Source organism: Oncorhynchus tshawytscha, linkage group LG14 (assembly GCF_018296145.1).
Source record: "Oncorhynchus tshawytscha isolate Ot180627B linkage group LG14, Otsh_v2.0, whole genome shotgun sequence".
NCBI lineage: Eukaryota > Metazoa > Chordata > Actinopteri > Salmoniformes > Salmonidae > Oncorhynchus > Oncorhynchus tshawytscha.
Window position 1 is genome coordinate 21,127,649 of NC_056442.1, and position 14,202 is coordinate 21,141,850.

Sequence of the window (14,202 nt, forward strand, 5' to 3'; positions counted from 1 at the left end):
GCGATAAAAAAACAACTTACAAACTTCACACCAAGACAGTAAGTCAGGAAAAACAAATCACACCCTTGCAAAAAAGTATCTATAGGGAGGGCACATGTAATGGATTGTCCTGTGCATGGTTTGTGAATGTCCTATGCAATGTCCTGTGAATGTCCTGTATATATCCTGTGGGATGTCCCCAGGGTAATTGCTACAGAGTGTTACAGCTGGTGGATGAAACCATGTGCACGATTACCTCTCTCCCCACTTCCTGTTTTTAAAATCGGTACCGGTCAACAATAATAACTGTTTAATCTCTGTTAGGGTTACACTTAAGAGCTGAGAGGGCTCCTCTGCACCCAGGGGACTATTAGCAAGAAGGAAGGATCTTCTAAGTAATCGTAATACGTTATCTTGATATAACTCAATTATAAGAATCTTCTTTTTCCTAACTTCAATAACCACTCTGATTATAGTGTCAGAGATCAATTTGGATATAGGTGGTTCTTGATTCTCTTCCAAAGTAACAGATTTTCACCCCTTTTGAAATGAACCAAACACAGTGGTTCTTCGGCAATGGCGCAAAGGAACAATGGTGGATTTGAAATCGGCGAGCTGATAGTCTCAACACAGCAGTTCCCTGTGTCTGAGTCTTCTGAGGAGGGGTTGGTTGGAGGTGTTCAAGGGCAGTGTTGGGGCTTTGTGGGTATTTCCTGTTGCCGCCACTCCTCTGGGAGAGTCTTTCTGCTGGGGTGAGTCTGGGGCTTGGAATGGACACCTGAAGGCCCAGCCGGAGTGCCGTGCTAGATGCAGGAAGGAGATAGATACGTAAGAGATTACTCTGATGCATCGCAAACACGCATACATGCACACGAGCTCACGCACATAGACGCACACACACACACATTCATGCGCAAGGACAAAAAACTGTCTATTGTATGTCAGAAATGGCTATATGGTCATCTCAAAATAGATTAATTAAAGCCTCTGTTCTGTACACAGTGTGCTTACCATGGTAACGTAGATGCCCTCTCCTCTAGAGGGTGTGGGAGGGGGCGGGGCCCTGAGCCTCTGGAGCGTGACATAGCAGTTTGTGTCCTGTGGTCGTGTTAGAGTGAGCAGGTACAGTCCGTGTTACAGAGGGAAATGTTACACAGCTGGGAAATCAGAGTGGGTGAAGACAACAGTGCAGCACATAGGGATGGGTTATCATTGGTTTATTCATTGACTGCGAGGGAAGCAGTGAGAAGAAGTGAGGGAGAGAGAGACTCAGACGACGAGTGTCACCTGAGTTTTTGCATGCGGGTTTGTGTGTTTGCATTAATTGCTTGTATGTTATTGTTTGCATGTGTTTTTTAAAATTTTTAATTTAACATTTATTTATCTAGGCAAGTTAGTTAAGAACAGTTACTTTGTTTCCATTGGCTTCCCGTGTGTCTTCTCCGCGTGTTACGTTCACCTGGATGTGACTGAAAGAGCATACCAAAAATTTTTTAGCTTTCATTGGTTTTTGTATAGCGTTTCATGTCTCCAATATATTTGTCTTATTTATCTCTGCCTCTAAAATAGGCATATCTTGTACATGTTTTTTTTACTCTGCTCTCTCCCTGTCTTCTCCTTTCTCTCATGTCCACCTGCTGGTTTCTCTTAGCATTATCTCACCACTTGTCGTTTTGTTGCCGCGGTGACCTCCTCCGACACACGCATATTCCCACTGTGACTCCGCCCACCAGGAAGAGTGAAAAAAGCACGCAGCAGAGAGGCAACAGCCAATCAGGATGGTTTACACCAGGTTTATGGAGATCTCCTGGGAAACTCCTGTGCTGCCCTGGGAAAATCAAGGTGTAAAGACGAAAGATAAATCTGTCAACCTGATTTGTATAGCCCAACTCCTTTTTCAGCATATACACATAGATTTTTTTTTTTATACATAGAATTGTTTTTAATGCTTGCTTAGCAAGTCCAGTTGTTATCGTTCAAGATGAAGTATGTACCTGATCTCTCCACCACTGTGACCTGTGTGTGACTCTCATGGATGTCTGAATAGCCATGTGGAGAACGCAGGCGACACAGGTAGGTGCCACTACTTTGGACTGTCACCGACAGCAGCAGGAGCGAGAAGTCACCTTCAGAGATGTTCCCAACCAGAGACACTCTGGGTTCAACGGTGACAGTTTGGTTATGGTAGTGGTATATGAGAGAGTGCCGGGCTTTATCCATTGAGCCCTGTTATTGTGAATTTTTTGGTGCTCAAGATTAGTACAAATACAAATAGTACTGAACATATACTACATATCTACAGTTGAAGTCGGAAGTTTACATACACCTTAGCCAAATACATTTAACTCAGTTTTTCACAATTCCTGACATTTAATCCTAGTAAAAATCCCTGTTTTTAAAATTTATTTTACCTTTATCTTTACCTTTATTTATTTTAAGAGGTTAACAAGTTAACTGTTATTTAACAGTTAAGAACAAATTCTTATTTTCAATGGTGGCTTAGAAACAGTGGGTTAACTGCCTTGTCTTAGGTCAGTTAGGATGACCTTTTTATTTTAAGAATGCAAAATGTCAGAATAGTAGAGAGAATGATTTATTTCAGCTTTTATTTCTTTCATCACATTCCCACTGGGTCAAAAGTTTACATACACTCAATTAGTACTTGTTAGCATTGCCTTTAAATAGTTTAATTTGGGTCAAACGTTTCGGGTAGCCTTCCACAAGCTTCCCACAATAAGTTGGGTGATTTTTGGCCTATCCCTCCTGACAGAGCAGGTGTAACTGAGTCAGGATTGTAGGCCTCCTTGCTCGCACATGCTTTTTCAGTTCTGGCAACAAATTTTCTATAGGATTGAGGTCAGGGCTTTTTGATGGCCACTCCAATACCTTGACTTTGTTGTCCTTATGCCATTTTACCACAACTTTGGAAGTATGCTTGGGGTCATTGTCCATTTGGAAGACCCATTTGCGACCAAGCTATAACGATTGTCTTGAGATGTTGCTTCAATATATCCACATCATTTTCTCTACTCATGATGCCATCTATTTTGTGAAGTGCACCAGTCCCTCCTGTAGGAAAGCACCCCCACAAAATGATGCTGCCACCCCCGTGCTTCACGGTTGGGATGGTGATCTTGCAAGCCTCCCCCTTTTTCCTCCAAACATAACGAAGGTCATTATGGCCATACAGTTCTATTTTTGTTTCGTCAGACCAGAGGACGTTTCTCCAAAAAGTACAATCTTTGTCCCCATGTGCAGTTGCAAACCGTAGTCTGGCTTTTGCTGAGCGGCCTTTCAGGTTATGTCAACATAGGACTCGTTTTACTGTGGATATAGATACTTTTGTACCTGTTTCCTCCAGAATTTTCACAAGGTCCTTTGCTGTTGTTCTGGGATTGATCTGCACTTTTCACACCAAAGTACGTTCATCTCTAGGAGACAGAACACGTATCCTTCCTGAGCGGTATGACGGCTACGTGGTCCCATGGTGTTTATACTTGTGAACTATTGTTTCTACAGATGAACGTGGTACCTTCAGGCATTTGGAAATTGCTCCCAAGGATGAACCAGACTTGTGGAGGTCTAAATCAAATTTCTTTGGTCTTGGCTGATTTCTTTTGATTTTCCCATGATGTCAAACAAAGAGGTACTGAATTTGAAGGTAGGCCTCGAAATACATCCACAGGTACACCTCCAATTGACTCAAATTATGTTAATTAGCCTATCAAAAGCTTCTAAAGCCAATACATAATTTTCATGAATTTTCCAAGCTGTTTAAAGTCAACTTAGTGCATGTAAACTTCTGACCCACTGGAATTGTGATACAGTGAATTATACGTGAAATAATCTGTTTGTAAACAATTGTTGGAAAAATTACTTGTGTCATGCACACAGTAGATGTCCTAACCGACTTTCCAAAACTATAGTTTGTTAACAAGACATTTGTGGAGTGGTTGAAAAACGAGTTTTAATGACTTAATGATGTAAACTTCCGACTTCAACTGCATGTCACTTTCTAGAAAACATGATATTACACCAGCAATTCCAAACGCTACATTTGTTGTGACATTATATATTTTGAGGGATTTACCTTGTCAATGAACTCCCACTCCGCACTGATTTGGTGATGTCCCAGACTTTTCAAACACTGAGTGAGGTCGCAGGACAGTCGAACATTAGAGCCCACAGGAACCTTCTTCTGGTCTGGGCCTGTCACTACACAACCTAAAGCACTATACACTGTGGATACTAAAACACACACACACACACGCACATGCACACGCATATGTATTCATTTGAGGTACATAAGAGTGATACTACAATTCAAGATCCACACACATGAATAAATACTTGCTCACCACAGACAATTACAGTTCTCAATGTGGTCTTCCCCATTGCTTGACAATATTTGTGCTCTACAAAAGAAACAAACATAGAGTACTTTCATTATATCTCATGTTTCACTAAATGTGAATACATTTCAAGAGATTAATTCCAAAACAGAATACATCCATGTTCAGAAATGTTGGTAAATGAGCGTTTATTGTATAAAGAAATTCTGAAAGAGATTGGTGTGTTTTTCCATTATCTAACCATGGCATGGGTTTGTTCAATGACAGACATGTATTTGTTTAAAATCTGTCACTGGTTTAATTGCAGAGAGACAAATAATCACGTTTTTAATTGCAAATTGCTATACATCCGTGTCACTCGCAGAGACATAAGTAGTACTGCTAGGTTTGACACTGTCAAATGTAACAAATAACTACATTTTTAATTAAATAAATGTACAAATTATACATTTGTGACATCAATATTTAAATAGTGCTATAAAATGTATGTAAAACATTTCCATTTTGACATTTTAGTAATTTGAAGGATATTCCATGCGAGAAATTGCCAAGAAATTGAAAATCTCGTAAAACGCTGTGTGCTACTCCCTTCATAGAACAGTGCAAACTGGCTCTAACCAGAATAGAAAGAGAAGTGGGAGGCACCGGTGCACAACCGAGCAAGAGGACAAGGACATTAGAGTGTTTGGTTTGAGAAACAGATGCCTCACAAGACCTCAAATGGCAGCTTCATTAAATAGTTCCCTCAAAACACCAGTCTCAACATCAACAGTGGAGAAGTGACTCCAGGATGCTGGCCTTCTAGGCAGAGTTCCTCTGTCCAGTGTCTATGTTCTTTTGCCCATCTTAATATTTTATTTTTTTTAGTTTTTTTTTTTCTGGACATTTTGAGCCTGTAATCGAACCCACAGATGCTTATGCTCCAGATACTCAACTAGTCTAAAGAAGGCCGGTTTTATTGCTTCTTTAGTCAGAACAACAGTTTTCAGCTGTGCTAACATAATTTTAAAATGGTTTTCTAATGATCAATTAGCCTTTTAAATTGATAAACTTAGATTAGCTAACACAACATGCCATTGGAACACAGGAGTGATTGTTGCTGATAATGGGCCTCCGTATGCCCATGTAGATATTCCATAAAAAATCTTCCGTTTCTAGCAACAATAGTCATTTACAACATTAACAATGTCTACACTGTATTTCTGATCAATTTGATGTTATTTTACAGGACAAAAAAATGTGCTTTTCTTTCAAAAACGAGGACATTTCTAAGTGACCCCAAACTTTTGAACGGTAGTATGTATCATACACATCTAAAATCAATAATTTAAAAAAATCTGAGAACAGTAATATTTTACACAACCATGAATGTGCCCATAGGCAATCATTTCTGAACAAAAAAATCAACAATTTATAAAAGTTGTGGATGTATCGTTTCGTAAATGAAGTCTTCATTTAGACTATTACCATTTAGACATACACAAGGATTCAAAATGTGATTTGCACTTACAGTATATCTCCTTCACAGACAGAACAGCCATGTTGCCAATGTGCCAACCATTATATTTCCATATTCTTGGGTGACCGACACTTTCAATAAAGCTTACATTACCATTGTCTTACCTATAGTTGCCTCTCTGATGGTTTACATATTTATTTCTCTGTTTTGGATTTTAAAGGAAGTCCACCCTGGTCTCTAATGGTCAATGGGTCTCTTCTCTTTGTCACAGTGGAAATGCTTACAGCTACAAGGTTCAAAAAAGTCACAGCAAGATACTGGTGGTTCACCTTCCCTGAACTGTGCATATGTGTGTGTAGGGGGACGGGGGACGGGGAGACGGGGGGACGGGGCAGATTTGCATGTCTGGCTGTGGTCAACTGTTTCGTTTCAGGAAAGAAGAAGAAAAACACACACCTTCAAAAAGTGTCTCAGATGTGTCCTTTTTTGCCAGTACGTCAGAAAACACACACATGCCACCATGAAAGAGCTGCGAAAACCACATCTGCTTTTTTTTGTGGTGAGACTCTCTTGATACACCCGTGAGATATTTAGCGAGCATCGTCTGGACTACTATTTAGTTACGCCTATTTATTCACGTGTGACGAAGGGTCCTTTTATCCCACTTGGTTAGAAGAAAAAAAAAACAAACATGACATTTTCCCTTAAAAGTAATGCATGTCATGGGACAAAAACAAACACACCGTGGAAACTTTTACTCGCCACTGTGACTCAAATAGTCCCACTTTCTCACATCCTCTTAGATGCGCCGTGAATAAATGGTTTCAAGGACGCATCGGTTTCGTCTGAAATACGACTTTATGTTCTGCTTCTTTTGAATCAATCTTCCCTTTTTCCTCTGACTGACCCACTAACACACTCACTTTCTCTTTCCATGTCCATTATAGACATTAGGATCACGTGTGTACTGTGTAGGAAATTCATAAAGAGATCTTTCTCTCAATTCAATTCAAGGCACTTTACTGGCATGGGAAACATATGTTAACATTGCCAAAGCAAGTGAAGTAGATAATATACAAAAGTGAAATAAACAATACGAAATGAACAGTAAACATTGCACTCAGAGCAGTTCCAAAAGTATAAAGACGTTTCAAATGTCATACGATGTATATTTTTTAAATGTTTTGTAACGATATGCAAACGGTTAAAGTACAAAAGGGAAAATAAATACACATGAATATGGGTTGTATTTACAATGGTGTTTGTTCTTCACTGGTTTCCCTTTTCTTGTGGCAACAGGTCACAAATCTTGCTGCTGTGATGTCACACTGTGGTATTTCACCCAATAGATATGGAAGTTTATCAAAATCGGGTTTGTTTTCAAATTCTTTGTGGATCTGTGTAATCTGAGGGAAATATGTGTCTCTAATATGGTCATACATTTGGCAGGAGGTTAGGAAGTGCAGCTCAGTTTCCACCTCATTTTGTGGGCAGTGAGCACATAGCCTGTCTTCTCTTGAGAGCCATGTCTGCCTACGGTGGCCTTTCTCGACAGCAAGGCTATGCTCACTGAGTCTGTACATAGTCAAAGCTTTCCTTAAGTTTGGGTCAGTCACAGTGGTCAGGTATTCTGCCACTGTGTACTCTCTGTTTAGGGCCAAATAGCATTCTAGTTTACTCTGTTTTTTTTGTTCATTCTTACCAATATGTCAAGTAGTTATCTTTTTTGTGTCTAATTGTGTTGCTCTCTCTCTCTCTAAGTTTCCCCTTCCCCAGAACACCCGCTGACTAAACCACATTGTGTTCTCAGTCTTCTGAGAAGTTTGACAGCAGTTCATGGGCATTTTAAAGGCTGTTATACATATCTTTTATGTCCCAGTTGGAAGGATACAAAAGCAGTAATATGTCCTGACCATATGTAGCTCCTTCAATAATATTCTCATTCAAACTAAATGTCCCAGCTGTGCCTCTTTCTGCAGACTGTAGATTAGCCTCTAGTGCCCTCTGTCTATGAGGAGGTGAAGTAGAGCTGTTGTTGCCATGGAGATGCAGCATCTCCTTTGGCTCTCTGTTCCACATATCTGGGGTGTATTCACTAGGAACCGAACAGAAGCAAATAAAAGCAAATGTAATGAAACGGGGAGTGACCTACCTGAATTTGTCCAATAGAAACCCTTGTTTTCGATGCAAAAAAAAACTGTCTGTAGCGAAACCTTTCACTACGGTGTCCACTAATTAATACACCCATGTTGGTGTTCCCAGTGTCTGCCTCAGGTGAGAGTAGGACTGTCCTCTTCTCTGACTATGATGGATGGGGCTCATCATGCACACCTCACAGGAGTAGATCAAAGCTCTCTCCACCATAAACTCTATTTGAATGAACTAATTGAAGATAATCTGAGCAGGTAGGTATAGGACAGAGCAGTTGCAAAACCTAAATCCCTCAGAGTAGGCCTATGCTTGTTCCATTCTAGCATTTGAATTAAACATCAAAGATGGAATCTGGAAATTGCTAAACAGGTGAATGTCTTCTGTCACATCAAAGACATTAACTGGTCAATTCATTGCCAGGTAGACACAGAAAACCAACAAGATAAAATGGACATGGCACAGCATAAAAGCAACCATAAAGAAAAATGTACATCTGAATCATGAACCTTCAATAAAAGCACAATCAAAAAAGGAACTGACGTGGTCATCAGAGGTATTGTGTTTGTCCATGACAGGAAATTCCTCCCCACACTGTCCGCGTGGCGCTGATTTAACTCCACTAGATGTCAGTATGGTATCATATCAAACCCCTCTGGGAGGTCAAAAACAGAGGAGCTCCACAATGTGTGTCGACGATTTGTTACTAATGAATCAAGAACGTGTGCGCTTTCCTTTAATCATCTCATGGATATTCCACGGGACCACACACACTCATAAAATCTGAGATGCGCCACAGTTGGAGGAGCCGTACCTCGGGCCCACCCCATTTCATCAGGTTACCATTCATCCATGTCCTAGTTTGACCATATGTCTCTAAGCATAGCATCAGGATAAGATTGGATCCTGGCTTGTAACGGGCACAGGGTTGGCATCAAGGATACAGATCACCAGCTTACCGGCTTTCAGGGGTTTGGAGCAGACTCAACAAAAACAAATGGAGATGTACTGTATGGGATAAACCACTTCTCCAACCTTTTCGGTCACAACACAGAACCAAGAGCAAAAACATATGGTTGATCATTTAGAAAACTTAGAATCAATATTAAAGACTACCAGAACCCACTGGATTCTCCAATTACATTGAATGAGTACAGGACCAAATACAAACCCTCCAATACAAAAATGCCTGTGGTGTTGATGGTATGCAACAAAAAAATATACATGCCAAAAATTCTAAATTGGCTGTTCTTAAACTCTACCACACTATCCTCAGTTCTGGCATCATCCCTAATATTTGGAACCAAGGTCTGATCACTCCAATCCACAAAAGTGGAGACAATTATGACCCCAATAATTATCGTGGAATCTGCATCAACCGCAATCTTGGAAAAATCATCTGCACTACCATCAACAGCATACTTCAATATTTCCTGTGAAAACAATGTCCTGAGCAAATGTCAAATTGTCTTTCTACCGAAATACCATTCGACAGACCATGATACTAATTGACAAATTAACAAAACAAAAGCAAAGTCTTCTTATGCTTTGTTGATTTCAAAAAAGCTTTTCACTAAATTTGGCATGAGGATCTACAACGCAAATTGATGGAAAGCGGTGTTGGGGGAAAAAAACATATCACATTATAAAATCAATGTACAGAAACAACAAGTGTGCAGTTAAAAGAAACACACATATTTCTTTCCACAGGGCCGTGGGGTGAGACAGGGATGCACCTTGAGCTCTGCCCTCGTTGACATCAATGGATTGGCAAGGGCACCAGAACAGTCTGCAGCACCCAGCTTCATCCTACTGGACCTAATCTATGGATTTTACATGATTGGTCAGGGGCGCAGTCATGGAGGGCTTGAGAGGGCATAGGCCCACACACTGGGGAGCCAGGGCCAACCTATCAGAACAGGTTTTTCCCCACAAAATGGCTTTATTACAAACATAAATACTTCTCAGTTTCATCAGCTGTCTCAGACGATCCCGCAGAATGTGGAGCCAGATGTGCTGGAGGTCCTGCACTGGTGTGGTTACACATGGCTGCAGTTGTGAGGACGGTTGGACGTACTGCCAAATTCTCTAAAATGACAGAGGCGGCTTAAAGTAGTGAAATTAACATTATATTCTCTGGCAACAGCTCGGGTGGACATTCCTGCTGTCAGCATGCCAATTGCACAGTCCCTCAAAACTTGAGACATCTATGGCATTGTGTTCTGTGTCAAAACAGCACATATAGAGTGGCCTTTTATTGTCCCCAGCACAAGGTGCACCTGTGTAATGAGTATGCTGTTTAATCAGCTTCTTGATATGTTTTAAAGGATTTTATAAAGGTTTAATGATGATAAATTATTTAAAAATTCTACCCGGAAACTGAAAAGGGGATTAGAGGTTATGTATCATGGACAAGGAGTAAAAATAATAAACACAGGTCCAACTAGGTTGGACCTGGGAAGAGAGGAATGTACGTGTGTGCCGAAAGAAAACAAAGGGGTTCTTTAACCTATGTTTGAACCGACCCGGATATAACTCTGGGGAGATAAGATAGGACAGGGAGAGACACTCCACGTTTCCCGTATCTGGTGGGGACTGGAACTGTCAGCTGAGTGGTAATAAACTGTTTTCAGGAGAAAAAGAGAGAATCCAAAATGTTAATGTGTATGTATGTGCGTAGGTTAAGAGAATGTTAAAAAAGGAACATCTTTGTATATGCACAGGAGAGGCCTCGCAAATAAACTTGGATTTGATCAATTGTGAGCTGGGAATTCATTTAAAACCAGAACTTTACAACCTCTGGGATGCAGACCGATTAAGATAATAGAAATTTATGAACATTGACTACAAACTTTCTATTTCATATGCCACACCTGTCAGGTGGATGGATTATCTTGGTAAAGGAGAAATGCTCACTAACCGGGATGTAAACACATTTCTGCACAAAATGAGAAAGAAAAAATAAGATTTTATGCATGTTGAACATTTCTGGGATCTTTTATTTCAGCTCATAAAACATGGGACAGATACTTCACAGATACTGATCAACAAAATATGCAATCAACAACCTGACCAGGATTCAGAAAAATGACTACAGTGCAAAAATAACTTTTTCACTAACCTTTTGAAAATCTTCATCAGATGACAGTAATAGGACATGAAAATCTTCATCAGATTATACAGTACATTTATGTTTTTTTCAATAATATGCAATTTATATCCATAAATCTCTGTTTACAATGACGCCATGTTCAAAAAATGCTACTCAAATGTCCGGAGAAATGATGATAGCCCCGGCAGATAACGTCAGATAACAAGCAATACACATCATAAACTTTGACTAAATATACATGTTCTACATATAGTTAGAAAGATACACTTCTTCTTAATTTAACCGCTGTGTTACATTTATTTTTAACGTTACAGAATTCGTTCACTAGGCTATAATATGAGACGGCGCTCAGAAATTAGCATTATGTCTCCTCTATCTCGGAGTCCACAGAAACCCATAATTAACACATAAATATTCCCTTACCTTTGATGTTCTTCGATCAGAAGACGTGGAAGGAGTTATACTTACCAAAAACTAAGTTTGGTTTTCAAGTCTGTGTCTTTAGGTTATCAAACACGACAAATTCCGGTTGAAATGCAGCCAAAATTCTAGTGGATGCGCATCTAAACTTCAAAATTCCATATTATATGTCGACTAAACTGGTCAAACTAAGTGCAGAATCAAACTTTAGCATGTTCTAAACATGCAAAACAATCCTTAGCTCGAACAGACAAACCTACATCGTTTGGTCAAATCTGGAACAAAGAGAGCTCCGGACCCGACGCGCGCATGAAAGTACATGTACTTTCGTGTGACCCGGAGGTTTCAGCCCGCCAAAACTCGAGGGAGCGTGCGATTCTCACAATGAGAGGCCCCACTAAAAGAGGACACCGCGCTGAAGAGATAGGAACTGTTCCCAGATCCGTAGCTGGTTGGGAAGGGTGGGGGCGATGACGTCAAAGTTGGGCCAACTTTCATGATGACAACAGAGAGTTTGGGAGAATGGCTGCCCTGAGAGTTCTGCTTTACATACAGACATAATTTGAACGGTTTTAGAAGCTTTAGAGTGTTTTCTATTCAATAATAATTATTATATGCATATATTAGCAATTTTTTACAGATTTTTTTTCTGTTTACTATGGGCACGCAATTCCTCCAAAGGGGGCAGTAGTCAGCCCTATCTTTAACAGGATCTAAAATGAATTAATTATTTTGTTCCCTCATCAATCTACACACAATGCCCCATAATGACAAAGCGAAAACAGGTTTTTAGACATTTTTGCATATATATTCAATTAAAACAACAGAAATACCTTATTTACGTAAGTATTCAGACCCTTTGGTATGAGACTGGAAATTGAGCTCCGGTGCCTCCTGTTTCCATTCATCATCCTTGAGAAGTTCCTACAACTTGATTGGAGTCCACACATGGTAAAAGCAATTGATTGGACATGATTTGGAAAGACACACACCTGTCTATGTAAGGTACCACAGTTGACAGTGCATGTCAGAGCAAAAACCAAGCCATGAGTTCAAAGGATTGTCCGTAGAGCTCCGAGACAGGATTGTGTCGAGGGGCTGATTTGGGGAAGGGTACCAAATAAATTCTGCATCATTGAAGGTCCCCAAGAACACAGTGGCCTCCATCATTCTTAAATGGATGCAGTTTGGAAACACCAATACTCTTCCTAGAGCTGGCAGCACGGCCAAACTGAGCAATCGGGGGAGTAGAGTTCCTCTGTGGAGAGTTCCTCTGTGGAGATGGGAGAAGATTCCTGAATAACAATCATCTCTGCAGCACTGTACCAAACTGTCCTTTATGGTAGAGTGGCCAGACAAAAGCCACTCCTCAGTAAAAGGCACATGACAGCCCGCTTGGAGTTTGCCAAAAGGCACCTAAAGGACTCTCAAAACATGAGAAACAAGATTCTCTGGTCAAATGTAACAAAGACTGAACTCTGCCAAGCTTCACGTCTGGAGGAAACCTGGCACCATCCCTAAGGCGAAGCATGGTGGTGGCAGCATCATGCTGTGCGGATGTTTTTCAGCGGCAGGGACTGGGAAACTAGTCTGGATCGAGGGAAAGATGAATTGAGCAAAGTACAGAGAGATCCTTGATGAAAACCTGCTCCAGAGCGCTCAGGAACTCAGACTGAGGCGAAGGTTCACATTTCAACAGGACAACGACCCTAAGCCCACAGCCACATTCTTTCAAAACTTTATTGAGTGTAATGTTTACACATTTTTTCCCTTGTTTATTTCCCTTTTGTTTATTGTCTATGCCATTTGCTTTGGAAATGTAAATATATGTTTCCCATGACAATAAAGCCCTTTGAATTGAATTGAGAGAGAGAGAGAGAGAGAGAGAAAGAAAGAGAATGCTGACAAGGGATATGTTTGCTCTTTGCAGTGCACATGTTTATTTAGTAAGGTGATGTACTATCATTTATATATTACAAACAATCACACCAATAATCAATGCAATAACGTTGATTTATTTTAATATCCTGAAATCATAGCAGTATGCCACCTCATGAATCCACCCTTTGGTGAATGCAACCGCTTGTCTGTTCAGGATGTTTAATTGCTTATCTGCAACTCCCAAACTATCCTTTGTTCCCCTCCCATAATCTGTCTCGGGCCTACATGTCATCTTTCACCCCACCGCCTTTGTCACGTTCTGACGTTAGTTCCTTTTTTGTGTCTCTATTTTGGTTTGGTCAGGGCGTGAGTTGGGATGGGCATTCTATGTTTTTCTTTCTATGTTTTGTTCTGAGTGTCGTATTTCAATGTGTTTGGCCTGGTATGGTTCCCAATCAGAGGCAGCTGTTTATTGTTGTCTCTGATTGAGAAAAATACTTAGGTAGCCTGTTCCCACCTGGGTTTGTGGGTAGTTGTTTTCTGTTTTGTGTTGCTGCACCTTACAGGACTGCGTCGGTTTCCTCTCATTGTTATTTTGTTTAGTGTTTCTGTTCTAATAAAAATAACATGAACACTTACCACGCTGCACCTTGGTCCTCAACTTCTTCAACCCACGCCGATCGTTACAGCCTTCCTTTTCCCTCTACTCTCCTTCCCTCCTCTCATCTCCTCTCAAGCTCTCTATGCAAGTCTCTTTCTCGTCGAATCACTCACTCTCTCGCCCTTTGTGCTGTCAAAACCTTTCACTGTGCAAGTCATGCCTCTAACTCCATCCATCTCCAGCCCTCTCT

The 14,202-nt window shown here is 40.5% G+C and overlaps 1 protein-coding gene across 3 annotated transcripts; it reads right to left on the minus strand.

The window, feature by feature from the left end:
* LOC112266755 lies at window positions 1-6,129 on the minus strand. 3 transcript variants are annotated; one of them, XM_024444529.1, is made up of 8 exons: window positions 5,955-6,129; window positions 4,338-4,394; window positions 4,070-4,227; window positions 1,974-2,205; window positions 1,642-1,807; window positions 1,391-1,448; window positions 991-1,077; window positions 1-782 (listed from the first exon to the last, which is right to left on the minus strand). In XM_024444529.1, the coding sequence occupies exons 2-8, from the start codon at window positions 4,372-4,374 to the stop codon at window positions 660-662; spliced, it is 861 nt and encodes a 286-aa protein (XP_024300297.1). In that variant the 5' UTR covers window positions 4,375-4,394; window positions 5,955-6,129; the 3' UTR covers window positions 1-659. The 3 variants fall into 3 exon arrangements, 2 of the variants coding, with proteins under 2 accessions (XP_024300297.1, XP_024300296.1); XR_006078792.1 differs by lacking the exon at window positions 5,955-6,129 and having other exon boundaries at window positions 991-1,136; window positions 4,338-4,701; XM_024444528.2 differs by lacking the exon at window positions 5,955-6,129 and having other exon boundaries at window positions 4,338-4,692.
* Between the last annotated feature and the right edge of the window lie 8,073 nt (window positions 6,130-14,202).